The sequence below is a fragment of the Garra rufa genome, chromosome 9 (assembly GCF_049309525.1).
Source record: "Garra rufa chromosome 9, GarRuf1.0, whole genome shotgun sequence".
Classification (NCBI taxonomy): domain Eukaryota; kingdom Metazoa; phylum Chordata; class Actinopteri; order Cypriniformes; family Cyprinidae; genus Garra; species Garra rufa.
Genome location: NC_133369.1, coordinates 18,892,295 through 18,918,567, shown reverse-complemented (window position 1 = coordinate 18,918,567; position 26,273 = coordinate 18,892,295). Strand labels below are relative to the sequence as shown.

Sequence of the window (26,273 nt, the reverse complement as noted above, 5' to 3'; positions counted from 1 at the left end):
AATAAATTGCATAGGTTTGTGTTTGTTTGAATGTTTTAAGTAATTTACTCACTTTCATGTTCCAAACATCTGACTTTTCTTTTGTGGAAAAAAAAAAAGAAATACATTTTAAAAGATGTCCTGGTTGTTGTTTTTTTCCTTTGGATTTAATAATAATGGTGCACTAAAGTTGTTAAACCTAAAAGAGCTATTAATCAAATCTGTTTAGAGCGTTAATGAGAATTTGCTAATAGATTTATTAGTGAATAAATTAAGAAAGTTTAGAAATACACGAGCAATTTTTGTCTGAATTATATATTTAGAAACCAGACTATTAATTATACTGACAATGGCGACCTCTAATGGTCATAAAGGGGTCCACATTCTCTTTTGAATGGAATTAAGCTGCACCTTGTCTTTGCAAATACTGTGTATATAATACTGTCTTTTGTTTATGGTTTGTGTTTAGAATATATAGTTTCTATCAGTAAGTTTCGTTTGGACGGCGTGCTTAAAATGGATGAATGCTAAATGCGTCACGTGACTTCAGGTGTGGCGGTTTGAGGAAGCGCAGGTAGAGAGCCTTCCAAACTTTGGCGGGTCATAGGTTGCTTTTTTCGTTCAACAAAAGTAAACATAAAACGATCCTGCAGACCCTCTAGTTAGAAACAAGAGGAAGGAAGACTGGAACCGGAAAAGCTGGAAGAAGCCTGTAATTATCGTCCACAGAGAGCGTCCTTAAGTTCGTGGTGGTCACACAACTTTCTTTTGTGTATTTTATGGATATTTTTAAGATATAGACTTCGTTTTTATCATTTCAAAACCAACATTAATGAGCTCTGATCTTGGCGCGCTCCCAGAGAAATCTCCTGTACTCGTGTGAGAGGCGGTGAATCAGAAGAAAGGGGTGAGTTGAGTCAGTTGTTCTTAAACTATCTAACGTTACATATATTTAAAATAGTTTCAGGTATGAAGTACACGACATTTGCTGCGTTTAAATACAACTTCTAAACATTATAGAAAGCACGTTCTTGATTAACTTTTTTTTTTTAATTGTTCATTTCGGCTTACTAAGAACTCAAAATATTAATCATTCTCCCAATTTATAAAAGTGTTTCTAAAATATAGCATATAGCCTGTACTAGATCCGTAAATAATTCCATACAGGATGAGTTTGTTTATGCAGGAAGAGCCAACAACTCCGGAAGAGAGAAAGAGAGTGAAAAAACACGTGTAGCTGAAATCTAAATGCTTTGGAGTGTATTTTAATTTTCTTTTAAGTTTGAATTCGTTTTGCTAATCACCAAGAGTATTAATAACGTTTATGTCAATGAAAAGAAAAAAACACCCTGCCATTTTTCTGTTCATTCTTGTCTATAAATTCAAAACCTTCCTGATTTGCATTTTTAAGAAATGGGCGACAATGACATCGAAGAGGAAGACGCTTTTCCCGTGCAGGAGGACGACGAAGGTGGATTTCCTATTGATCCAGAAAATCCAGGAAATCCCAGGAGAAAAGGTCGGAGGGTAGAGAAGTTTCAGAAGAAAGTTTCTAGATGGATGCTTCCCGAGGAGTTGCGTGAGACGTATTTGGAGCGAGCGAACTGCTGTCCGCCACCAATCTTCATCATCCTAGTCAGTTTAGCAGAGGTAAGATCAAATGTTTGGTGCAAAACATCAACCTTTGAACCAGTGGAATTTTATCTTTCTGGGTATCTGATACTGTCTCCTCAGTTACTGTTTTTTAAGCCTCAACGGTTTAAACCAGTTAAAGTTTGTATGCCCTTAGCTGGTTTATTAATCTCTTAGTCAAACAAGCTGAAAAGCACTCTAAAACCAGCCAACAGATCAGGCTTTATGACCAGATTCTTTAAGGCAAACAAACTGTTTATACTGGTTTAAGCAGTTTTTGTTCAACAGGGTCATATGAATCAATGTTGTAATAAAATAAAAGTATTCATTGTAAAAGCGGTTTGCAGCAACCAGTACATTTCCATAATTCGTGAATGTTTTCATTGGGATGCCTCACTGTGACCGAACTGAGATTCTTTTGAGCTTGGTTTTCCACTTTTCCGTTCCTGTTTGGCAAGTCTTATTAGCCACAGTGTTAAAAAAGGCGGATTCATCCTGGTTTCCATTGACAGTCCTCAGAATAGACCTCTAGGCACTGACCAGTGTCTTGAACATGAACTTATGAGACCTTTCATTAGAAAGACTCATTCATTTTACTTATTTTCTACTAACGCGATGAACAATATGTCACCCTGGACCACAAAACCAGTCATAAGGTTAAATTTTACAAAACTGAGATGTATACATCCAATGAAAGCTCAATAAATAAGCTTTCTATTGATGTATGGTTTGTAAGGATAGGATAATATTTGGCCGAGATACATCTATTTGAAAATCTGGAATCTGAGGGTGCAAAAAATCAAAATATTGAGAAAATCACCTTTAAAGTTGTCCAAATTAAGATCTTAACAATGCATATTACTAATCATAAATTACATTTTGATATATTTATAGTAAGAATTTTACAAAAAATCTTCATGGAACATGATCTTTACTTAATTTCCTAATGATTTTTGGCATAAAAGAAAAATCAATAATTTTGACCCATACAATGTATTTTTGGCTATTGCTACAAATATACCCCAGCGACTTAAGACTGGTTTTGTGGTCCAGGGTCACATATAAGTCAAACACTGCTGAGCCTGCTACAGCAGAAATGAATGACGTTTGAGATACTGACACACACAGTGCTTTTTGCTAACTGGAATAATAAAGTTACAAACTATGTCTCTTTCAATTTTTGACAGTTGGGAGTGTTTATCTACTATGCCGTATGGAGGCCTCAGACGCAGTGGGTAACGCTGGGAGTAGGGATCTGGGAGAGTCCTCTTACCTATAAACCGGAACAGCGTGAAGAGGCTTGGCGGTTTCTCTCCTACATGTTTGTACATGCTGGGTGAGGGGATTTTACTCCCTTTCTTCAATTGTATTTTAAAACGTCTCTCTGTTTTGAGACAATTATAGTATAGTTGTAAAAAAACTATTTATTTAGTTCCTTGCAATTTTGAAAGAATTAATAAAATGATAACATAATAATCTTATGTTCCACTGTAGAATGACAAATCAATTGATTAGTGGATCTGACATCCAAGTTAGTACCATATTGGTAAATTTTTAATATATCTGTCTGACCATCTGTGTTGGTTTAGCGTGGAGCATATCATGGGAAACATGATAATGCAGCTTTTTCTGGGCATTCCTCTGGAGATGGTGCATAAGGGCTTTGAAGTTGGCATGGTCTATATGGCTGGGGTCCTCGCAGGTGGGTTTGTGCATTTCAGTAGTTTTATTATAGTTCACTGCGTAGGATATGGTATATATCACATTTCAGTGCACTCTGTTTGATTTTCCATTTTGACATTAAAGAGATGACACATAACACAAGCAATATCAGTCATACTTTAACATTTGTTTTGTGACTTTATCATTAGTATTTGATTGGACTTCAAATAGTTACTGTACGTTATGTGACAACAGGTATTAATGTTTATTCTAAAACGTAGAGACGGTGCACATTGTTTTACATACTGTTTTTACAAAATAGTATTTAGTATAAAATACATACTGTTCCCTGTCGATACTACACTCGTACTGCGTCGTTAAGACGCTTATGGGAAAAAGCTCCTTTTTCTCCTGAGACTGAAGTATTTCAATAACGCAGTGTAACTGCACGACCATTGGTTTGTGCAGTGAGATGAAAACAAACCAATGGCTCGGCAGCGGAGCTGCACGAGCCTGTGGCAATGATTCGCGCCCGAACGCGCCAAAAGGGGCGGAGAATTCGGCTATATAAGCGTGCATTTTGCCACAGGATCTCAGATCCTTCTCCTTCAGCGACGACTTCACATCTTCGCTGACACTGACTGACCTTCGCTCGAGAAAGAAGCCTCTCGCCGTTGAAGAGCCTCGCAGCGGATCCGCCTGCTCGTCGGTTTTGACGCTTCAAGCAGCTGACAGTGATTCCCTGCCGCGATCCGGCGATAGAAGAGCATATTCCAAAAGAGCAAATTTCATTGGCGTTGTTGCAAATGCCACGGCGTTTCTGTTGCTCGTGCAGAGCCCCTCTGCACGCTGTCGATAGTCACGCTGAGTGCGTCTCGTGTTTGGGCTCCGCCCATGCCGAGGCTGCGCTCGCTGAGACAGATTGTTCCCATTGCGGGGACATGAGTCTCGCCTCTTTGCGCTCGCGGCTCGCTTTCTTTTCAGAGAGCAGACCCGCCCCTCGCGCCCTCCCGCTTTCTTCTTCACAAGAGCCTGTGAAGAAAAAGCAGCGGGGCAGAGTGACTCGGCGCACGGTGATTGGTGAGCTCACGCCGGCTGATCCCCCGCGTGCCTCACCTTCACCACATGAAGAGGAATCTCCCGTTCTCTTCACTCATCCAGACCAAAATCCCTCGGCTGCCGCGAGCGATCTGGTTTCTTTTGGAGTGAGTGAGGAGGAAGCCATGGATGACAGCATGTCTCTGGCTGCATCTGATGGAGAGGAGTTGTCGGGCTCGCCGCAAGACCCCGCCCCCTTTCCATCTGTTCAACCCAGCACCGCCAGCGCTGGTATGGACGCCGAACTCTTCCGCGTTCTATCTAAGGCTGTTGAAGAGCTGGGACTGGATTGGTCTCCTCCTGAGGAGCCTGTACGGAGTCGTTTGGACGAATGGTTCCTGCCGGGGCGCCGCCAAGCCCCTCGTCAGCGAGCCTCACCGTTCTTCCCGGAAGTTCACGGTGAGATCTCTAAATCCTGGCGCGCTCCGTACTCCGCCCGCCTTCGTACCTCTTCTTCCTCCGCCCTCACGACGGTTGACGGCGCCGAAGAGAAAGGATATGACAAGTTGCCCCCCCTGGATGAGTCTGTGGCCGCGCATTTGTGCCCGCCCACTGCCATCGGCTGGAAGGCAAAGGCGACTCACCCGTCCAAGCCATGCAGAACTACTTCAGCTCTCGCTGGACGTGCTTATTCTTCGGCTGGACAGGCAGCATCAGCGCTGCACTCAATGGCGGTCCTCCAAGTCTATCAAGCGAAACTCCTCCGCAGTATGGATGAGGCTGGCATAGATGACGCTGCGTTCCGTGAACTACGCAGCGCGACCGACCTGGCGTTGCGTGCTACTAAGATGACGGCACAGGCGATTGGCAGATCGATGGCCAGCTTGGTGGTGCTGGAGCGCCACCTGTGGCTAAACCTGACGGAGATCAAGGACGCTGACAAGGTCGCCTTCCTTGACTCCCCCATCTCTCCTACCGGTCTGTTCGGTCCAGCAGTAGAGGGGTTTGCGGAGCGCTTCACCGCCGCTCAGAAGTCGTCCCAGGCTATGCGACTCTTCCTGCCAAAGCGCACAAGCTCTGCAACGGCTCCTAGTCGCCCCAAACCGGCGCCGACTCAGCAGCCTGCAAAGACCGCCCCGCCAGCTGCTCAGCCAGCCCCCCAGGTAGAGCCACGTCATCGCTCCCGCTCGGCCAGACGCTACCCTTTCCCTAGACGTCAGGGACCCCGACCCAAGGTCGTGTTGGACCAGGCGCCTCCAGCGTCTTCCTGATTTAAAAAACAGGAAGAGGAAGGGGTCAAGTCTCGCCAGAGCCGGACCAGCCCCCAAGATGTCTCTCTTCAGCCTCCAAACACCCCGTTCTGTTCCGGGTTCAGAGCGCTGCATGTTTCCAAACAAACTGGCTGTAACTCACGGGCCCTTTCTGTCAGCGCCCTTACAGCTTACCGCTGTGATAGCGGAAAAAATAAAAAACAAACATTTTCAAAAAGAGAGCAAATTTCCTCTTCCAGAGTTGTTAAGCGGCACCCAACCGCTCAAACCAATGCAACCCCTCAGCACACGGGCCGAGGCTTGGAAAGCCATCCCCGGGGTGTCGAAATGGGTTATGGGCATAATAGAACGAGGATATACACTGCAGTTCGCTCGAAGACCACCCCGCTTTCGCGGAGTGGTCTCCACCTCAGTTCACAGCAAAAACATAGAGGTTTTGCGTACAGAGGTGAGGAATCTGCTGGCAAAAGGTGCCGTGGAAACGGTTCCCCCAGCACAGAGCGAGTCAGGCTTTTACAGCCGCTACTTCCTCGTCCCAAAAAAGGATGGCGGTCTGAGGCCCATCCTCGACCTCAGGCGTTTGAATTGCGCCCTCATGAGACGGCCATTCAAAATGCTCACGCTAAAACAGATCCTTTCGCACATACGCACAAAGGACTGGTTTTGCTCGCTGGATCTGAAAGATGCATACTTTCACATCCAGATTGCCCCCCACCACAGGCAATTCTTGAGATTTGCCTTCGAGGGAGCGGCCTATCAATATACAGTCCTTCCGTTCGGACTGTCTCTAGCTCCTCGCACATTTACGAAGTGCATGGACGCGGCTCTTTCCCCCCTGAGGCAGAAGGGAATCCGCGTCTTGAACTACCTCGACGACTGGCTCATCCTGGCCCAGTCAGAGAACGAGCTAATACATCACAGATCCGTGATCCTCAGCCACTTGCAATGCCTAGGACTCAGGGTCAATTTTGCCAAGAGCACTCTGTCTCCCAGCCAACGTATTGCGTTCCTGGGAGCAGTTTTCGACTCCATTCAAATGAAGGCAATGGTTGCGCCGCAGCGAGCTCAAGCCATCCGAAAGCTCGCGGCCTCCTTCAAAATCGGAGCCCTTCGCCCTCTCAAAGCTTTTCAGAAGATGCTGGGTCTTATGGCTTCAGCATCTCCAGTACTCCAGCTGGGCCTACTTCAAATGCGCCCTCTGCAGTACTGGTTGAAACCGAAAGTTCCGCCACAGGCCTGGCGTCTAGGACGCCTGCGCATCAGGGTAGATCAGACCTGTGTCACAGCGCTGACTCCTTGGAAGAATTTTTCTTGGATGGAACAGGGCGTTCCCCTGGACATGGCGTGCAGAAGGAAGATGGTCTCGACAGATGCGTCCAACTCAGGTTGGGGAGCTCTGTGCGATGGCCAGCCGGCATTCGGCCAGTGGTCAGAAGCCGAAAAACGCCTTCACATCAACTGCCTAGAAATGCTAGCAGTGTGTTTAGGCCTCCATACACTTCTGCCAGTCTTAAAGGGACACCACGTCTTAGTCCGCTCGGACAACATGACGGTGGTATCGTACATAAATCACCAGGGAGGTCTTTCGTCGAGACGCCTTTTCACATTAGTGGAACGTCTCTTGCGATGGGCTCAGCTCAACTTTCGCTCGCTCAGAGCAACTCATGTGCCTGGCAGGCTGAATCAAGGAGCAGACATGCTGTCTCGGAGCAACGTCTCCTCAGACGAATGGATGCTTCATCCCCAGACGATTCAGGAAATATGGGCAGTCTTTGGCAAGGCTCAGGTAGACCTGTTCGCCTCAAAAGACAATTGTCACTGCCCAATTTATTTTTCAAAGGAGCAGGATGCATTGGCCCACGACTGGCCCAATCTCCTGTTATATGCTTTTCCCCCGATCGCCCTGATACCACACGTAGTCAGGCGGGTCAGGGAACAGAGACTCAAAATCCTGCTAGTGGCCCCCTTCTGGCAGAACCAACATTGGTTCCCAGATCTCCACCGGCTGCTGTCATCAGCACCGTGGCCTGTTCCGTTGAGACGAGATCTCTTAACGCAGGCGAACAAAACGCTTTGGCACCCCCAACCGGAACTGTGGGCGCTGCACGTCTGGTCTCTCGACGGGAGCCTTTAGATCTCCCCGAGACCGTTTTAAATACTATTTCTGAGGCCAGAGCACCCTCTACCAGGCGACTCTATGGACTCAAGTGGTCTGTCTTTTCCGCCTGGTGTTCCACCCACGGTGCAGACCCGAGTTTGTGTGACATATCATTGATTTTGTCATTTCTTCAGGAGCTGTTGGACAAGGGACGCTCTCCCTCCACGCTCAGGGTTTATGTGGCGGCCATAGCGGCATTTCATGTCCCTATGGACGGTCAGTCTGTGGGAAAGAACGATCTGATCGTTCGCTTTCTGAAGGGGTCGAGAAGGCTCAACCCTCCTCGCCCCGTCACAGTTCCTACTTGGGACCTACCCACAGTGCTGAGAGCTCTGAAGAGCCCTCCATTTGAGCCGCTGCAGTCTGTTGACCTTCGACCTCTAACGCTAAAAACTGCCCTGCTACTAGCATTGGCATCAGTCAAGCGTATGGGCGACCTACAGGCTCTATCCATAAATCCTGTATGCCTAGAATTCGGGCCAAATGACTCTAAAGTCATCCTGAAGCCGAGATGCGGCTATGTACCTAAGAGTCTCTCAACACCGTTTAGAGACCAGGTTATCTCTCTCTTGGCACTTCCCCCCTCGGAGCAAGACCAAGGCTTTAATCCCCTCTGCCCCGTGAGAGCATTGAGGTGTTATTTGGAGCGTTCGGCTTCTTTTAGGAAGTCAGAACAGCTCTTTGTGTGTTTTGGAGGCCGCAACAAAGGGTTATCGGTCACAAAACATAGACTATCCAAGTGGATAGTGGAAGCTATAATGCTGGCTTACTCTTCCTTGGGTCTGCCATGTCCCATGGGGGTAAGAGCCCATTCGACTAGAGGCGTCGCCTCGTCATGGGCCCGGTCCAGCGGAGTATCCATTGCAGAAATATGTGCGGCGGCAGGCTGGGCCTCACCGTCCACATTTGCTAGGTTTTATAATCTAGATGTCCCTGTCTTGCAGACTAGGGTCCTTTCTGCATGAGGAATTCTGTTACCAGTATTGCTATGTATGCACTTGGCCTCTGGGAGTTTCCAAGTGTATCGTTTTTCCTTGGAACGGAATGTTCATTAGGTTATCCTATTGAGCAAATTGGCTCCTACTAGCCCATCCTGTGCTAGGGCCATACAGTCGTTCCTCTACCTTAGCAACGGCGGGATTGTACTGGTTCCCCATAAGCGTCTTAACGACGCAGTACGAGTGTAGTATCGACAGGGAACGTACTCGGTTACTTTCGTAACCTCGGTTCCCTGAGATACGGGAACGAGTACTGCGTTGCTTGCCGTTGCTAAGTAGCTGCACGACTCAGTCGTCGCTTCAGTCGAAGAACCTGAGATCCTGTGGCAAAATGCACGCTTATATAGCCGAATTCTCCGCCCCTTTTGGCGCGTTCGGGCGCGAATCATTGCCACAGGCTCGTGCAGCTCCGCTGCCGAGCCATTGGTTTGTTTTCATCTCACTGCACAAACCAATGGTCGTGCAGTTACACTGCGTTATTGAAATACTTCAGTCTCAGGAGAAAAAGGAGCTTTTTCCCATAAGCGTCTTAACGACGCAGTACTCGTTCCCGTATCTCAGGGAACCGAGGTTACGAAAGTAACCGAGTACGTTATCTGACTGCTACAAGATCAGTCTTGTTTGTGTTGCTGCTGATCCAAATGTATACTTCACAAAACAAAAAAATAATTATACAGGTGAGGTCAAAAGTTTACATACACCTTGCAAAATGTTAATTATTTTACCAAAATAAGAGGCATCATACAAAAAGCATTATTAATGCAATTATTTATATATTTAGGACTGACTTGAATAAGCTATTTCACATAAATGACGTTTACAAATATACAAAATAATTTAAAAAATTACCCTGTTCAAAAGTTTACATACACTTGATTCTTAATACTGTGTTTTTACCTGAATGATCCACAACTGTTTTTTTTTGTTGTTCAGTAGGGGTGTAACGATATTACAAACCGAACCGAAATATCGCGATACACCAACCACGATACGTATCGCGAAACTCTCGTGGCGTACCGCGGTACTCTCACGCCCCTTGCTGCCCAATTGTTGAGGTTGACATCACTTGTCTCTAACTAATTTAACCAATTCAAACATCTTTATTTGATCTCATTTGATTAAATTGTATCAGTAATGATGAACTTTTGTTCTAAATATTATATTCCAAAGTTAGTATTTTCCAATTGCATGTCATGTCATGTGACTTGAGTGAGCGATCACACTCGGTTACTACTCGACATTAACGCTTGTCCGGGACCAGTGGACTTTATGAAAGGGACTCAAGTGAACGAGTATTTTACTGGCCCGACCGGACATCAATGACAAACAATAACTAGCGCAGCAACGAAACTTTGGTGAGCATAATTCTGATTTTATTACTTAAGATGACTGAAAACAGACAGTAGGGCTGGGCGGTATACCTTTTCATACCGAATACCGGTGTTTTTTTTTTTAATGATATTCATTTTTCATATACCCCAATACCGGTGAGTGTGTGCGTACAAAGCGCTGGGAACACGTATGTTGACGCAAACAGAAACCGCAGCTTGCACGTGCTTGTCTGAAGCAACACATCTGAGGTGTGGACGTATTTCAGTATATCTGAGAAAGACCCAGGGTTAGCGATTTGCAAAACTTGTAATGCCGAAATTTCAAGAGGGGGTGTGTCTGCAGAGATGAGAGCAGAGATCGGCGCATTGTGCGCAGACAGATGTAGCTTTCAGTGAGAGAAAAACAATGGCTTTACGTTGGTGTTACGTCGCAATATTTTAAAGATATGTCTTTTCTATATACTGTATTTTTATTAATATTTATGCTTTAAAGCCAATGGATATCACACAAGCAACGTGGAAACTGATCAATATGTTAAAGTGAAAGTAAAAACTGACTTTCAGCATCTGATGTGCATTCTTTCAGACAATGAGAGACGATTATACTTCATATGCTGATATTAATTTAGTCCCTTAATATTTTTCTTGTGCCCCGAACATGGTGGGAAAAATAAATAAAAAAGAAAAGTATTTTGTGTAAGGTTTGTTTTTGAAAGTCTTAAATAAAGCTCTTAATTTTCATTGATGACTGCAGTGTTATTAGGGGGTTATGAAAGTCATAATTATGATTTCAGGTGGTCTAAAATGTGGGGACTGAAAGACAAGAATTGCGATGAAACTTCAAAAGGCTATCCATTGAATAAATATGAGCGCTGCACGTTTCAAAATCATTTGTTGCGCTACTTTGTATACTATCAATCTGACAGCGCCTCCTGCTGGAAGAGAAACGCGTAGACTTGTAAATGTGAACTGGTGAAGAATGCACAATAAAGTGTTGTGTATTTTGACTGCAAATCATGAATTCTGATTTCTTCACCTCATTACAATTATGAGTGCCACTGTCACTTCTTTGTGAACAGCAGCATTTTGTGAGACCAATCAAACCTGGGTTAATACTAGTCCGGTCAATGTAAGCCAATATACTGCAGTAATTATTCTCTAATTTATTAGGAAATGTGGTTAACACCTAGTCATGCATGAAAAAAAAAAATACCGTCATATACCGTGATACCGTATAATTTTGAAAAATACCGTGATATAAATTTTTGGTCATACCGCCCAGCTCTAACAGACAGTATCAAGCTAGTGCAGGCAACCTGACTCACAGAAAATCAACACTAATATAGGCTTAACAGCATACACAAAGAAACAAGCATTAAACATACTGCGGTAGAAAAGCACCATTACGATTGCAAACGTGACATTGATTTTATACAACAGTAGTTCAATAAACTAGTAGTTTATATTAACTGACTTACATATTAGACACATCAACCGTTTTTGCAAACGAAATAGTTCTAAGCAACAGCAGAAACTCCTTGAATCTCCGAGCAACACAGCGTTATTTCAGTACTGAATGATTTAGCATTTTTTTAATGAATCGAGTCAGTGAACGAACTGGTTGAATCCATCTATGGTTGAATCCGTGACTTGCTCATTAAGACAGTGACTACTGCCATCTAACGGTGGTTCGGTTTTTAAAGGTATTGCATTTTTCCAATATTTTAGATTGTTTAATAAAGTACAACAGTGCAATTTTACTGTGTAAATGCATTTTTTTGGAACCCTTTATCTTCATTAAACAGTCTAAGTAAATACAGTTTTATATATTTTTTATTTAATATTCAGTTTTATAATATTCTAATTTGATGTATTGATAATTTAAGAATTTTATGTGAATGATGACACATACAGTTAGTAAGGTTAGGAAAATGAGGTTAAAAAGGTGTCCTAGAAATCAATTTAAGGCAATTATCACAAGTATTCAGATTAAAGTAAGACCTTATAGAGTAGTGATGAGACTATTGCTTCAGAATGGATTAATTTACAGCAAAAAAAGGAATTTTTTTGCCCCGGATAAGTAAATTTTTCATTTGGACAAGTGAATGTCTAATTTACTTGTCTGAAGGACAAGCCCATTTCAAAGCTTAATGTTAATAAAGAGAAAGTTTAGTTGTTCTTTTTATTAAGTGAATCTATTGTTCCTTAGCATTGCAGTCAAGAAACCGAACCGAACCGAACCGAACCGTGGCTCCAAAACCGTGAACCGAACCGAATCGTGCCTTTGGTGTATCGTTACACCCCTATTGTTCAGTGATAGTTGTTCATGAGTCCCTTGTTTGTCCTGAACAGTAAAACTGCCCGCTGTTCTTCAGAAAAATTTTTCTGGTCCCACAAATTCTTTGGTTTTTCAGCATTTTTGTGTATTCGAACCCTTTCCAACAATGTCTGTATGTTTTGGAGATCTATCTTTTCACACTGAGGACAACTGAGGGACTCATATGCAACTATTACAGAAGGTTCAAACACTTACTGATGCTTCAGAAGGAAACGCAATGCATTAAGAGCCGGGGATGAATGGAATAAGGATGTGTACATTTTTCTTATTTTCTTATATAAATAATATGATATTTCATTAGTACTGCCCTTCAGAAGCTACAGAACTTAACATGCTTCCCAGGAAACAAAATAAGTTAAATATACCCTAATTTAAAAATTCTAAAAGTTTTCACCCCCCGGCATTGTGTTTCCTTTAGAAGCATCAGTGAGCATTTGAACCTTCTGTAATAGTTGCATATGAGTCCCTCAGTTGTCCTCAGTGTGAAAAGATGAATCTCAAAATCATACAGTCATTGTTGGAAAGGGTTCAAATACACAAAAATGCTGAAAAACCAAAGAATTTGTGGGACCTGAAGGATTTTTCTGAAGAACAGCGGGCAGTTTAACTGTTTAGGAAAAGCTAGGGATGAATAACTATCACTACACAAAAAAGCACAGCTGTGGATTTTGACCTCAAGTGTCATTCAAGACTTGGGATCAGTATGATTTTTAAAAATATTTTTTAAAGAACTCTTTCATGTTCGCCAGTGCTGCATTTATTTGCAGTAGGAACTGTAATATTGTAAAGTATTATGATCTTATGGCCCGAAATCTCATTAATTTCAGTCTTCAGCTCTGGTTTGTCTTCATATTCTCATGAAATGTGTTTGTGTATGAATCCTCTTTCAGGCTCTCTTGCCAGCTCCATCTTTGATCCTTATAGTGCTCTTGTGGGCGCTTCGGGTGGTGTTTATGCCCTCATGGGAGGTTACTTCATGAATGCCATTGTGGTGAGTAGATTTTAATATTTAATGGGATCTAATTTTTAAAAATGCAATTCAGATTTATATACTCAAGTACCAAATGAGAAAAGGTTTTTTTTTCCTTCTAGAATTTCGGAGAGATGAAAGTATTTCTGGGGGTGTTTCGCATCTTAATAATTCTTCTGATTGGTGCGTGCATTTCCACTTTCCATTCATGACATCTGACATCTTTTTTGATATCTACTATTAATATCTGGAAAAACTAACCACTATGTTCAGATCTGTTTACTAACAAATGATTTATTTATTTTTTAGTTGGAACAGATGTCGGATTTGCTATTTACAGAAGGTTCGTGACCCACGAGGCTGGTTTGAAGGTGAGGCAATTTTAAAACCATAGTAGAATCATAAACCATATATTAAACGGGTATTTATACCTGAATACCTAATTACCGTACTCAAGTAGTATGCTTCAGACCAAGGTTGCCCAAAATTGGTCCTGGAGGGTTGGTTTCCTGTAGAGTTTAGCTCCAACCCCAATTAGAAACACTTGTACCTGCTATTCAAGCTCTTAATAGGCATACTAGAAACTTTCCGACAGGTGTGTTGAGGCAAGTTGAAGCTAAACTCTGCAGGACACCGGCCCTCCAGGACCGAGTTTGGGCACCGGTGCTTTAAACTAAGATAACAATCTTGTTAATATTTGGCTTTTTTGTTAGGTCTCTTTTGTGGCCCATATTGCTGGAGGGGTAGCAGGCATGACCATTGGTTATGTGTTTTTCACCAACTACAACAAAGCTCTGCTGAAGGACCCACGCTTCTGGCTGTGCATTGTGGGATACATCACCTTCCTCTTTTTTGCCATAATCTTCAACATCTTCTTGTCTCCAGCACCTGCATGAGGAGGATGTGTGTGTTGAAGTAATGCATCAGTTTACAATGGACAATCATAGCTTTTTTAAAGGAGCAGGTATCAGGTCAATGTGTCTTAACATCCTGCTGGTTTTTAAAGACATTTAAGGCTGTATGTTAATACACTACCTACATATCTAAAGGGAAAAAATGTGATTTTTGGACATAATTTATATTCAAATAATATTTTAATTTAGCATAAACACTTACTGTAGTTTCTAGGGAACAAAGAGAAGTTTAATATTTTATCATTTTTATACATGAACAAAATGATTGAGCCTTTTCCAGGCTTGTCTAACAATTACAATCCCTCATTACAAACCCGTAAGAGCTTTGTTCATCTTCAGAACTCAAATTAAGATATTTTTGATGACCCCAAGAGTTTTCTGACCCTGCATAGACAGGAATGTAACTGAAATACTCTAAGTAATGGCAGAAGAGAAGATTTGTTGAATAAAGAAATAGCTTCGTAAAATTACGGTTGAACCACTGATGTCACATGGACTATTTTAACGATGTCCTTACGTTTCTGGTTCTGGTAACATTTCAGTTACATTGCTGTCTATGAAGGGTGGGAAAGCTCTCGGATTTCATCAACAATATCTTGTTTTCTAAAGATGAACAAAGGTCTTATGGGTTTTGAATTACATGATGGTGAGTAATTAATTATAGAATTTTTATTTTTGGGTGAGCTATCCCTTAAAGTGATGAGCCAAAAATGAGCTTTGTGGTTAAAAAGAAAATACTTGACATGCAGTTTTTATTATTATTATTATTATAATTGTTATTATTGTTTTATAAAACTCAGTTTACTTAAATTTTAAATGTATTTCAATTTTTTTTAACTCAGAATATTTGAGATATAGTATGCCAGAAGAGGGCAGCACTGATCAAAATGTAGACAGACCTCAACCTGAGGTCACACCAATATAGTTTAAATGCGGTATTGCATAAGTTATTGATCTGTTATCAATAGGAAATTGTGTCAAATCAATGCTGATGATAAGCATCTACGGTTACCTTGAATATTTATCATTAATGATCAAATTATTAATATTCAGAAATGTTTATGTTGGAAATGTGGTGCAATTAGGAGAATTGTGTCATTTTTAAAATATATTGTCCATATCAATAGAATTGTGTTTTACAGTTTAATAGTTGTTTTATGAGCGGGTTAATTAAATTGGGGTGTAAATGAAATGCTGTGACATGCTGAAACCAAAGTGATTTGAGTTAACATCAGAAAGCATCCCACAACAAATGCTGTCCTCTGTCCTTCTGTTCCCTCTGTTGTAATTAGCCGATGGTAGTTCTCCACAACAGATCATTGATTGCTGGCCAATATGGATACAGTGTTCTTGCCGGTCTAAACAGAACATAACAGGTATTTTCAGTTCACAAAAATCAATTTGAACTGTTTTCATTACAAATAAATATGAGCTATGATATTCATGGCGGTTCAGGGAAAAGCTTGTTAAAATGACAAACCCCTATTTAGTTTGTTCTTCTTAATTTAACAAAATCCAGCCACATGGCACAAAATAGGTTACTGACCTTTCAAGCATTATATCATTAAGTGATCCTATTATGTACTAATGCTAGTCCTTATCCTTGGATGGATGTTTCTGAAATTTACAGAACTATCCTATCCACCTTATTTTTCAATGTGGAAGTAAGCCTATGGGCAAGACTTTTGGTTCATTAACCGCTATAGGGAAATGACGAGGATAGTAACAGCATGCAGTAAACAGTAAGTGTTTGCTCTACAAATCAGTGTGTTCAAAATTAAGATAATACATTAAAATAATATGGTAAAACACAACAATCTGCAGTATCAAGCAGCAAAACCAGCTGTTTTGTAAAGCTAAAAATAGCTAGATGTGGATGAGACTGGAAGCCACACCCATAAAATTTACAAATGGCCACACCCACTCTGACTGGATACCTGATGTGACCCGTAAGTCCTCAAAGGGCATTTAAGGATGAGAAGAGGGGCTTTTGCTTTGAGGCTGATTTTCCACTTTACTGAACAATTGTATCAATTAGACATTTCTGACTAGCAGAGTTTTCCAGTACAAACCAGAATTTGGTTTGTGAATCAAATCAATTTGTGAGGCTCCCACCCCTGGAATAATATCTAATAATCTAATCTGGGCTATTTTTAGAACTTAATTGATTGTGTCTGAGTGTTCATCAAGTTCAGTTCTTTGACCCCGAGTAACACAAAAATGTGATCATCCACCATCACTACGACATGCCCCTGCCTCCAACAACCAGATACTTCGTTCCAATCTAATGTCAGATGTAGAAATACATGTACATAATCTACACTACCTTTATTAAGTCATTTTTTTACCTTCTATTTATCAAAGAATCCTGAAAAAAGTCTTCATAAATATCACTAAGAAATAGGGACGCACCGAATGTTCGGCAACCAAAATTATTCAGACGAAAATATAAAAAAAAAACTCTTTCGGTGTTTGGCTGAATAAGCGAAAAGGCTGAATAAATTCTACCAAACAATGACGTGATGTGATCAAATGGAGGCACGCAAAAATCATTACAAGCACCGTCAGCAGTAGACTGTTTAGTATTGCATCGCATGTCTTCCATGAGAAGAGAAAAGGGTGGTTGTTGCTGTTTCCTGTATGATGACTGAAATCGTGAAATAGCCTTAAACCATTAAATAAAGTACAGAACGTTATGTTGTCTAATACACGAAAAAATTGTATTTATTCTGACAGCGCTGCACAAGCTCATTAGCCAGGATTCAAAGTCCAAAGCACCAGGAAAATCTGCTGATAAGAATCATTCATAAATCTGCTGCTGTTAGCAAAAAGTAGTACTGAGGTCTTCTTGCGGTTTTCCGCCAAAATAAAAGTCAACATTCAAAAATGTTAGTCTTGTTAGCTCTTGGAGGAAATTATACAGAAATACTTTGACGACTGATTTTGCTCAGGCATTTCAGACTGACAATAACATTTCAGATGCTGTGCAACAAGATTCGGTCCACTGTTAAGTCAAGTTATCCCCCCCAATAGCGCAAAGTCACATGATTTTTGTGGTGCACATGGAGGAATTTGTTGAAAAATACGTTTTCATCTCCCAATTTTAACATGAGCCCTTTTTTGCACAAAAACCACGTCAAGCAAGTGTAAAAACTTTTTTCCCCCAAATGTTGCCGTTTCCATGACTCGTTTCTGATGCGATACTTTAAAATGCGCATAAAAAACAAAAAACTTTTTATGCTAGCATGAGGTGGTTTTCCAGGCAATTCGAAAAAGGAATATTCCGCAAAACTGCAATGGAAAAGTTTTTTCCGCATTTACCGGTCACATGGCATATGTAAAAAGTTATATGATCATTCTTCAATATACTATAACTTCCAAGAAACTGTTCTTACGTGGCTGCTTTTCCTGACATTAATAATTCGACCATTTACACTGCACACGCTCGTGGCTCTGACTGGGCCACTGATTGGAAATGATAAGAACAAACATGAATCTTGTCAAGATTCTTGCCCTCAAAATCCTGGTTCAGTCTGGCCAACCACAAATGCCTTTTCTTCCTCAGACAGTTTTTGCACTCTTCTTCTCAATTTGTTAAAAACTTTGGCAGTCTATTGTACTACAACTGTTTTTCCTGGTCCAACCAATTAGTACAGCTCAAAACATGACAATAATTGACCATTTTCAGCAGCAATAATCAGCAAATATGCGAGTTTTGTTCGGTTCAGTGGCATTGTTTACATTCAGTGCTGCCAATATGGCCGACTGATGACGTTTCATGAAAGCCTTCTATTCTGTACTCCTGCAAATTTACTCAGCATAGGTAATTAGAAAAACTTCTAGGAACTAAAATGTCTTCCAAATGGTGACTAGAATGGTTTTTATATATAAAATGTTCTTTTTGTTTATTAGTATAATCACGGAAGGACATAAAATAGTTAAATTCTCATTAGGGAGCACGTCCAGGAGCATAAAATACATTCAAGAGAACCTAATATGCTTCTCTTTTGAAAATACCAAAGGTTTAATTTAGTTCCTCATTAAAATCATGTCCGGCCTGAATCAGATTGTGTAATGAAGAGGCTCGCTCATTACGTTAAATAGGGCCTGCCTGATATGACCCTAAATAGATGTCGCAGGACGAAGCCAACCAACAGCGTAGTTAGTGAGCATAATGGGGTTGCACCATTGATTTCTTTTAAATGGAATAAAATATCACCACAACTAGCAGAGACAACTTAATTACATTGGGCTGGACCCAGCAGAGTATGAAATCGGACATGACCGATTGATTGCTTCCCGAAATATTGACTACTAAAAGTAGTGCCAACATGTGGCCAAATGCCATTAGAAAGCATTGCGTTTAGCAGTGAACACTTTCATGGAAAAGAATAAACAATCGCTCTCAGCCTTTTGCGGTTTTATTCGATATTTCACGAATAAAATAAGTCATTGTTTCGATTATATGTGCTGCTTATCTGTTTCTCTGTGAGAGGCACTCACAGTTCAGCTGTTTTCGCAATTCAGCAGAAAAATCGTTCTGTAACGGGTGTTAACTAGCAATCAAACATGCAAGACCGTCTACTGTGATTAAGAGCAGATGCATAAGAGCATGAAGATCCATGAAGTGTAGCCAAGCCTTAAATTCACACAGAAGGGGCTTTATTAGTTCACAATCTTTTATTTACGCATGGCATACACTGGCAGAGTTGGCAAGCCAAATCAATTCAGTGTTCCCTTCATGTTTATAGTGGGGTATTGACGCACTGACATACAGTAGCAGTGCGCTTGCCAACAGACCCCTGCATATTCGGAAACCTTCTTTTGGTGCCAACAGAGAAAAAAGAAGGGGTCACGAAAGTTTAGGTGATGTGCTGCGTCAGATGTGCAGGTCACCAACGATTTTTAAACATTTTGGTGGCCACATCGCGCTTGTATGACCTGCGGGGACTTCAAGCACCGGCAGTCTGTCCATACTGCTGTAAGGTAAATGGCATCGGCTAGCGTATTGATTTCTGTGGCATGACTATAAGTTGGCACCAAGAAGACCTGCTTGTTTTGTGTTTAGTTGAGACCTTTAACAATGACCAGGATGGCATGAGTGTGGTTTTTTGCACTAAAAGTGTAGGCGTTGGAGTAGCTTTTGGGTTACCATGAAGATTTACTTCATTTTCTCCATTTTTGTTTAAGGTATGTTGGTGTTTTACAGTTTATTTACATTTAATTTTAACAAAATAATGCTTGATTAGAATGCAATGATTAATTTAATGTCGTAGCACTGCATGTTTTTTTATACATCTTTTTTGTTATTTACAGTTGAGGTCAAAAGTTTGCATACACCTTGAAGAATCTGCAAAACGTTAATTATTTTACCAAAGTAAGAGGGATCATACAAAATGCGTGATATTTTTTTTAGTACTGACCTGAATAAAATATTTCACATAAAAGATGTTTACATAGTCCACAAGGGAAAATAATAGATAAATGTATTAAAATGACCCTGTTTAAAAAAGTTAAAGTAAAAGTTTACATACACTTGATTCTTAATACTGTGTTGTTACCTGAATGATCCACAGCTGTTTTTTTGTTTTGTTTTTTGGTTTGTTTAGTGATAGTTTTTCATGAGTCCCTTGTTTGTTCTGAACAGTTAACTGCCAGCTGTTCTTTAGGTCCCACAAATTCTTCATTTTTTTAACATTTTGATGTATTTGAACTAGGGCTGCAACTAACGACTATTTTAATAGTCGACTAGTCACCGACTATTGAAACGATTAGTCGACTAATCGGATAATTATTCAATTTTTCTCAAATTTAGCATGAGATTGCTTTAATTATGTGGAAAATTATAGTAAATACAAGAAAGAAGGGGGTACTTCAATGAAAAATGCATATTTTATTGAACTTTGCTGCTGATAGGCCAATTCATACTAAAAGTAAATAAAAATGCCCTGTCTAAAACCATTTAGGCACAGTAATCGGTCAGTACAGACATAAATGCATAAATTAAGAAACTCTATAATCTTTTTAAAGGACAGGCACATTTGTTTTATAAGAAAAAATAAATTAAAATCAAGTAAACATTTTCTTCCTGTAAACCAGGGGCAGGCACATCAGCAGCAATCATACCGTAAACAAACATGTATCCAAAACAAAACGTATTGGCTTCCATGTTATTTAAATCTTACCGAGGCCAGCCAAACTCTGTTTCATTCAACTGTCCGACGTGCTTTCTCTTTAAATGTTCGTGCATCACAGAGGTGCTGCCGTGATGCACAAGGACTGCTTTACAAACCATGCAGGTAATCTTTTTATTCGCCGTAGCAGGCTAAAATGCTCCCAAACTTTATGCCTGTTTCACACATACTCAGTCTGCAGTGCGTCTACAGTCCGTGTGCGTTACGTATGCGGTGCAGAAGCAGCACGGACTCGTTTTGCGCTCACACAGAACGCGTTTACAGTCCGTACATTGTGAACGTTGTAATCCGTTAACATGGGTGTGGAAAAAAAATACGCACTGCCGACGGAGTATGTGTGAAACGGGCGTGTTTTGGTACGCGCAGCTGCTGCATTCAGTGCATTGGACGCCGCCATTTCTGTATGTTATCGCTCAGCATAGAAGCTAATGCCTATGTGCGACTCTCGGCAGAGAGATGCCTCACTCGGTCGGAGAAAACATGTCTGGCGACAACATCGACAATGAAATTCATTGTCGACTATTTCTATTATCGATTTTTGTCGACAATGTCGACGAATCGTTGCAGCCCTAATTTGAACTCTTTCCAACAATGACTGTATGATTTTGAGATCCATTTTTTTCCACACTGAGGGACTCAAATGCAACTATTACAGAGGTCTCAAATGCTCACTGATGTTCCAGAAGGAAAAACAGTGCATTAAGAGCCAGGGGTGTGAACTTTTGAACAGAATGAGAAGGTGTACGTTTTTCTTATTCGCCTAAATGTCATATTTTTTCATTTAGTACTGCCTTTCAGAAGCTACAGAAGTATTTACATGTTCCCCAGAAGACAAAATAAAGTAATATTTACCCTAATTTTCAAAATTCAAATTCAAAAAGTTTTCACCCCCTGACTCCTAATGTATCGTTTTTCCTTCCAAAGCATCAGTGTTTGAACCTTCTGTAATAGTTGCATATGAGTCCCTTAACTGTCCTGAGAGTGAAAAAAAATGATCTCACAATCATACAGTCATTGTTGGAAAGGGTTTAAATACACGAAAATGCTGAGAAACAAAAGAATTTGTGGGACCTGAAGGATTTTTCTGAAAAACAGTGGGCAGTTTAACTGTTCAGGACCAACACAGAATTAAGAATCACGTAAACTTTTGAACAATGTCATTTTTATAAATTCTAAAAACTATTATTTTTTCTTTTAGACTATATGTAAACGTCTTTTATGTTAAATATTTTATTTAGGTCAGTACTTAATAAAAAATAACATATAACACATATAATAACATATTAATCACATTTTTCAGTCAAACAAATTGGTTTCATTTTCCTACCTAGTCCAGGAGTATCAATTCTTGAAGTATTTGCAACTCAAATCAGCTGTTTTATCTAAAATCAATATCAGAACCATCAATCTTCACCTTCCCTCCGCAGTAGCAGATTTAGTTAATATATCGTCCCCCAAAAAATACTTTCTAAATTATACAAAATGATAACCAATTCAAATAAAACCTCAAGTTTACCAATAACCAAATGGGAAGAAGATCTTTCTATTGCTCCTGATACCGACTTCTGGACTCAAATTTGTAATAATATCTATTTCATGACAAAAAACGCCAACCTTCAGCTCATACAGTATAAGACCCTTCATAGAACACACTACACTGGGGAAAGGCTGTCTAAAATGGGATTCACATCAGAAACTTGCTTGCACTGCTCACAAAATAGTCCGGACACATATATCCATGCCACATGGCACTGCCCACCCATTAAACACTTTTGGGAAGATGTCACTGAATCCCTATCCCACCTCCTGGGCTGTCGCATCCCATTATCCCCTTCACTCTGTCTACTGGGCGATCTATCAACACTCAATCAGGAAATAACAAACAAAAGGATACTCCTCCTAGCTCTAGCCATTGCCAAGAAAACTATCTTCTTGAACTGGAAATCCCGAAACACTATTCATATAACACACTGGAAAAATTTGCTCACAGAATACATCTCCCCAGAATATTTCTCACCACCTTACAACTATACATCAGAACCACAACATTCAACATCAGACCTCACTCAACTCTTACAAATCTGACACACTTATCTTAATTATGTATTCACAAAATATTATACATATTTATACAAGGTATTAGTAATATGAGTGTTTTCATCATTATTATTATTATTATTATTACTAGTACTGTTGTTGTTTTTATGATGTTTTGTATGGACGGTAACGGTTTAATGAAGACTATATCATTGAATATACATAATCAAAAGTGTATAAATATAAATAAATTAAAACTGCACCCACAAATACCACTCATGTTTTTAATGCACCGCATGTTGATTTTAATGCACCACACCCTTCTTATAATGCACCACTTCAGCTTAAGTTTACATACATATGATGTCTATAATGTTGCCTTGAATGGAGAGGAGGAAAAAAAAAAAAAAAAAAAACATGCACACTGAAACAGCAGCTAGGATAGGTGTGGTATGTGTTGGGTATGGTTCATTATTAAATTTCTCCTTTATATAAATATATTTATATAACTACTATTGTGATTATATCATTATTATTATTTATTATTATTATTATTATTATTAATAGTGATATTACTGTTGCCGTCATTACAAAATATCATCACAAAATATTACCGTTACATCACAGTCTCTATTATTGTTGTTACTACTACTATTATTATTATTATTTTTACTGTTAATATTATTGAAATTACTGTTACCATCATCACAACATATTATTGTCATCACCATCTTTAGTATTATTGTTGTTGTTGTTATTATTATTATTACTGTTATTATTGATATTACTGTTACTGTCATCACAAAATATCGTTATCATCATCGATTATTTCAAGTTATGGTTATTTCTATTATTGCTAAACATGCTAATACTACTTATAACATTACTATTATTCAGATTGTCATTTTTGCTCATTCTCATTTATTATCATTGCTGTTTTTGTTGTTGGTATTGTTTTTTGTTGTATGTTTTTGCACTCCAAAAGAAAAAAAAAAGAAATCATTCAAAAAAAAAAAAAAAAACATGCATTTAGTATGATCCCTCTTATTTTAGTAAAATAATTAACACTTTGCAGATTTTGCAAGGTGTATGTAAACTTTTGACTTTAACTGTACATTTATTTTGTAATTAAATCTCGTAATTCCATTACAAAGTACATAAGTTACTCCCCAACCCTGGTTGTTAGTCAGTCACAGGTTAAACCAAAATTTTATTGAAAGTTTTGGTCTGTCTTCCCATTTGAATATTTAAAATAGTTTGATTTAAATTTAGTCAGTGCAATGCATAAGACTATTTCCTGGCGTTTAGATATAGCTAGTATAGTCAAGTCTCCAAGTAACACTACTTAAAGACACATTGAGTTGTCAAGGATCTCTGACAGCCTACTCACAACCTATGACCAAAAGTGTTATACATGTTTTTGATAATTCCCACTTCTTATTCCCTCTTTTACCAGACACAAAAATGCCAGAGTAAAGATGGGAGACTGGAACTTCCTTGGTGGGATTTTAGAAGAGGTGCATATCCACTCCACCATGGTGGGGAAGATATGGCTGACCATCCTCTTCATCTTCCGCATGCTGGTGCTCGGTGTGGCGGCGGAGGACGTGTGGAACGACGAACAGGCTGACTTTATCTGCAACACAGAGCAGCCTGGTTGCCGCAATGTGTGCTATGACAAAGCGTTCCCCATTTCCCTCATCCGCTACTGGGTGCTGCAGGTCATTTTTGTATCTTCGCCCTCGCTGGTGTACATGGGCCACGCTCTCTACCGCCTCCGTGCTCTGGAAAAAGAACGGCAGCGTAAAAAATTGGCACTGAGGCGTGAACTCGAAGCTGTGGATGTAGAGATGGCGGAGGTGCGGCGAAAAATAGAACGCGAAGTTCGACAGATCGACCAGGGGAAGCTAAACAAAGCTCCACTGAGGGGTTCTCTTCTCCGCACCTACGTGGCACACATAGTCACCCGCTCAGCCGTAGAGGTGGGTTTCATGACTGGACAATATGTACTATATGGGTTTCAACTAAATCCGCTCTACAAATGTGAGCGGGAGCCCTGTCCGAACGCAGTGGATTGTTTTGTATCTCGACCCACTGAAAAAAGCGTCTTCATGGTGTTCATGCAATGCATAGCTGCCATCTCATTGTTCCTCAACATCCTGGAGATCATGCACCTGGGCTACAAGAAGCTCAAAAAGGTCATCTTGAACTACTACCCACAGCTGAGGGATGATCTCGATGATAGCTACTATCCCAACAAGCTAAAGAAAGATTCTGTGGTGCATCAGACGTGCATCGGCACCTCTACAGGCCGCAAGGCCACCATTGCTTCAGCACCCAGCGGATACAACCTTCTCCTCGAGAGACCACCTGATGGAGCCGCCTACCCTCCTTTAATCAACCCATCGTCTGCTTTCTTGCCCGTTCAGGGTGATTTGCAAGTTAAAGACGGTTGTGATGCACCTAAGTACTCTCAAAACAGTCCTACGGAGCACAACAGCAATTCCAACAACACCAGCAGTGACACACGTTCACCTCCTTGCACCACGCCGCCGAAGCAAGAAGACGAAGAAGATTCTGTCCACCCTTTATCTCTGCTCAAGAAAGGCCACGAGTCTAAGACTTCAGAATCATCGAGCCACCCCAGGGAATCTTCTCACACATCATCCGGCATGGGAAAGAAGCCATGGAAGGTCAGCGCACCCTGGAACTGCTCAACGGTTGTAGAAGGTAATGGCTCAGACACGGATTCCCTGGAAGGCGCCAAGGCTCGCTGTCCCTACACCGCTGTGCGGGCACGTACTTCATCCAGGTCTGATTCCAAAATGAGCAGGCCTACCTCTCCTGATTCAATAGAAGAATCCAGTTCTGAGTCCCGGCATAGTCCGCGAGCGTCACCGAGTCATCGTGCCTCACTGGCCAGCAGTTCCAGCAGCAGACGAGCAGCTCCTACAGACTTACAGATATGAGAAAAAATAATTGTATACATTTATTATTGACAGTAGCCATGTCATTTGTACAGATATATAGTGATGGAAAGTGACTTTGACTCTCAGACTGAAGTTTTTTATTCAACTCTATAAAGTTGTTGCACTTTTGTTTACGCTCTCGTTTTACATATCAATTTAGCAGTACACGCTGACAGTATATTTAATTGCCAAAAGTAGTATGACTACACTAGACTGTATGTTTGATTATGTTCTCACCTGGACATTTCTCTTTTTGAGTGCTTCCTGCATCAGAAGTCAAAATGATGTAATAGTAAAAAGCTTTTTTTAAACATTTAGTGTAACAGAGCAGCTGTATAAATATTTAAAAAATATGATGTCAAAAAAAATATTGTTTTATGTGCATATGTCATATTAACAGATTAATAAACTGGTCTGATTTACAGTGCAATTAAGACAGATATGGAATCTTTCTTTGTGTTTAGAAACCAGCGTTTCTAAATTAGGAGTGTACAAGAGATTAAACAAGCTAAATAAATGCATGTTGCTACAAAATATTACTTATTTTGACAACAATTTAGTTGATATAAAAAAAAATATAAATGTACATATACTGTGCATTATTTAATCATGCACATATGCTTTTATCAGCATAATTAAGTTGATAAAGAACGTCATCCACCTTATTCTTCAATGCAGAAGTAAGCCTGTGGGAAAGACTTCCAGTTTTTTTTAGCCACTATAGTTTGCACTAATGTCACGATTTGGTCAGTTACCCAGATGCCCAGCCATATCAGCGATAC

The 26,273-nt window shown here is 40.4% G+C and overlaps 2 protein-coding genes across 2 annotated transcripts; both read left to right on the top strand.

The window, feature by feature from the left end:
* Positions 1–556: 556 nt before the first annotated feature.
* On the top strand, positions 557–14,580 carry rhbdl2 (rhomboid, veinlet-like 2 (Drosophila)). Its single transcript, XM_073847604.1, has 8 exons — positions 557–886; positions 1,391–1,629; positions 2,799–2,947; positions 3,201–3,313; positions 13,298–13,398; positions 13,500–13,560; positions 13,687–13,748; positions 14,091–14,580. Exons 2-8 carry the CDS (start codon positions 1,393–1,395, stop codon positions 14,271–14,273), a joined length of 906 nt encoding a protein of 301 aa, XP_073703705.1. The 5' UTR covers positions 557–886; positions 1,391–1,392; the 3' UTR covers positions 14,274–14,580.
* Positions 14,581–19,366: 4,786 nt separating this feature from the next.
* On the top strand, positions 19,367–25,905 carry gja9a (gap junction protein alpha 9a). The gene is made up of 2 exons (XM_073846652.1): positions 19,367–19,481; positions 23,979–25,905. Exon 2 carries the CDS (start codon positions 24,001–24,003, stop codon positions 25,489–25,491), a length of 1,491 nt encoding a protein of 496 aa, XP_073702753.1. The 5' UTR covers positions 19,367–19,481; positions 23,979–24,000; the 3' UTR covers positions 25,492–25,905.
* Positions 25,906–26,273: the final 368 nt, after the last annotated feature.

Coding starts and splice junctions, on each gene's coding strand:
- rhbdl2 (XM_073847604.1), top strand. CDS start 1,393: ATGGGCGACAATGACATCGAAGAGGAAGACGCTTTTCCCGTGCAGGAG. Junction 2,948..3,200: donor TACATGTTTGTACATGCTGG/GTGAGGGGATTT, acceptor GTGTTGGTTTAG/CGTGGAGCATATCATGGGAA. Junction 3,314..13,297: donor TATGGCTGGGGTCCTCGCAG/GTGGGTTTGTGC, acceptor ATCCTCTTTCAG/GCTCTCTTGCCAGCTCCATC.
- gja9a (XM_073846652.1), top strand. CDS start 24,001: ATGGGAGACTGGAACTTCCTTGGTGGGATTTTAGAAGAGGTGCATATC.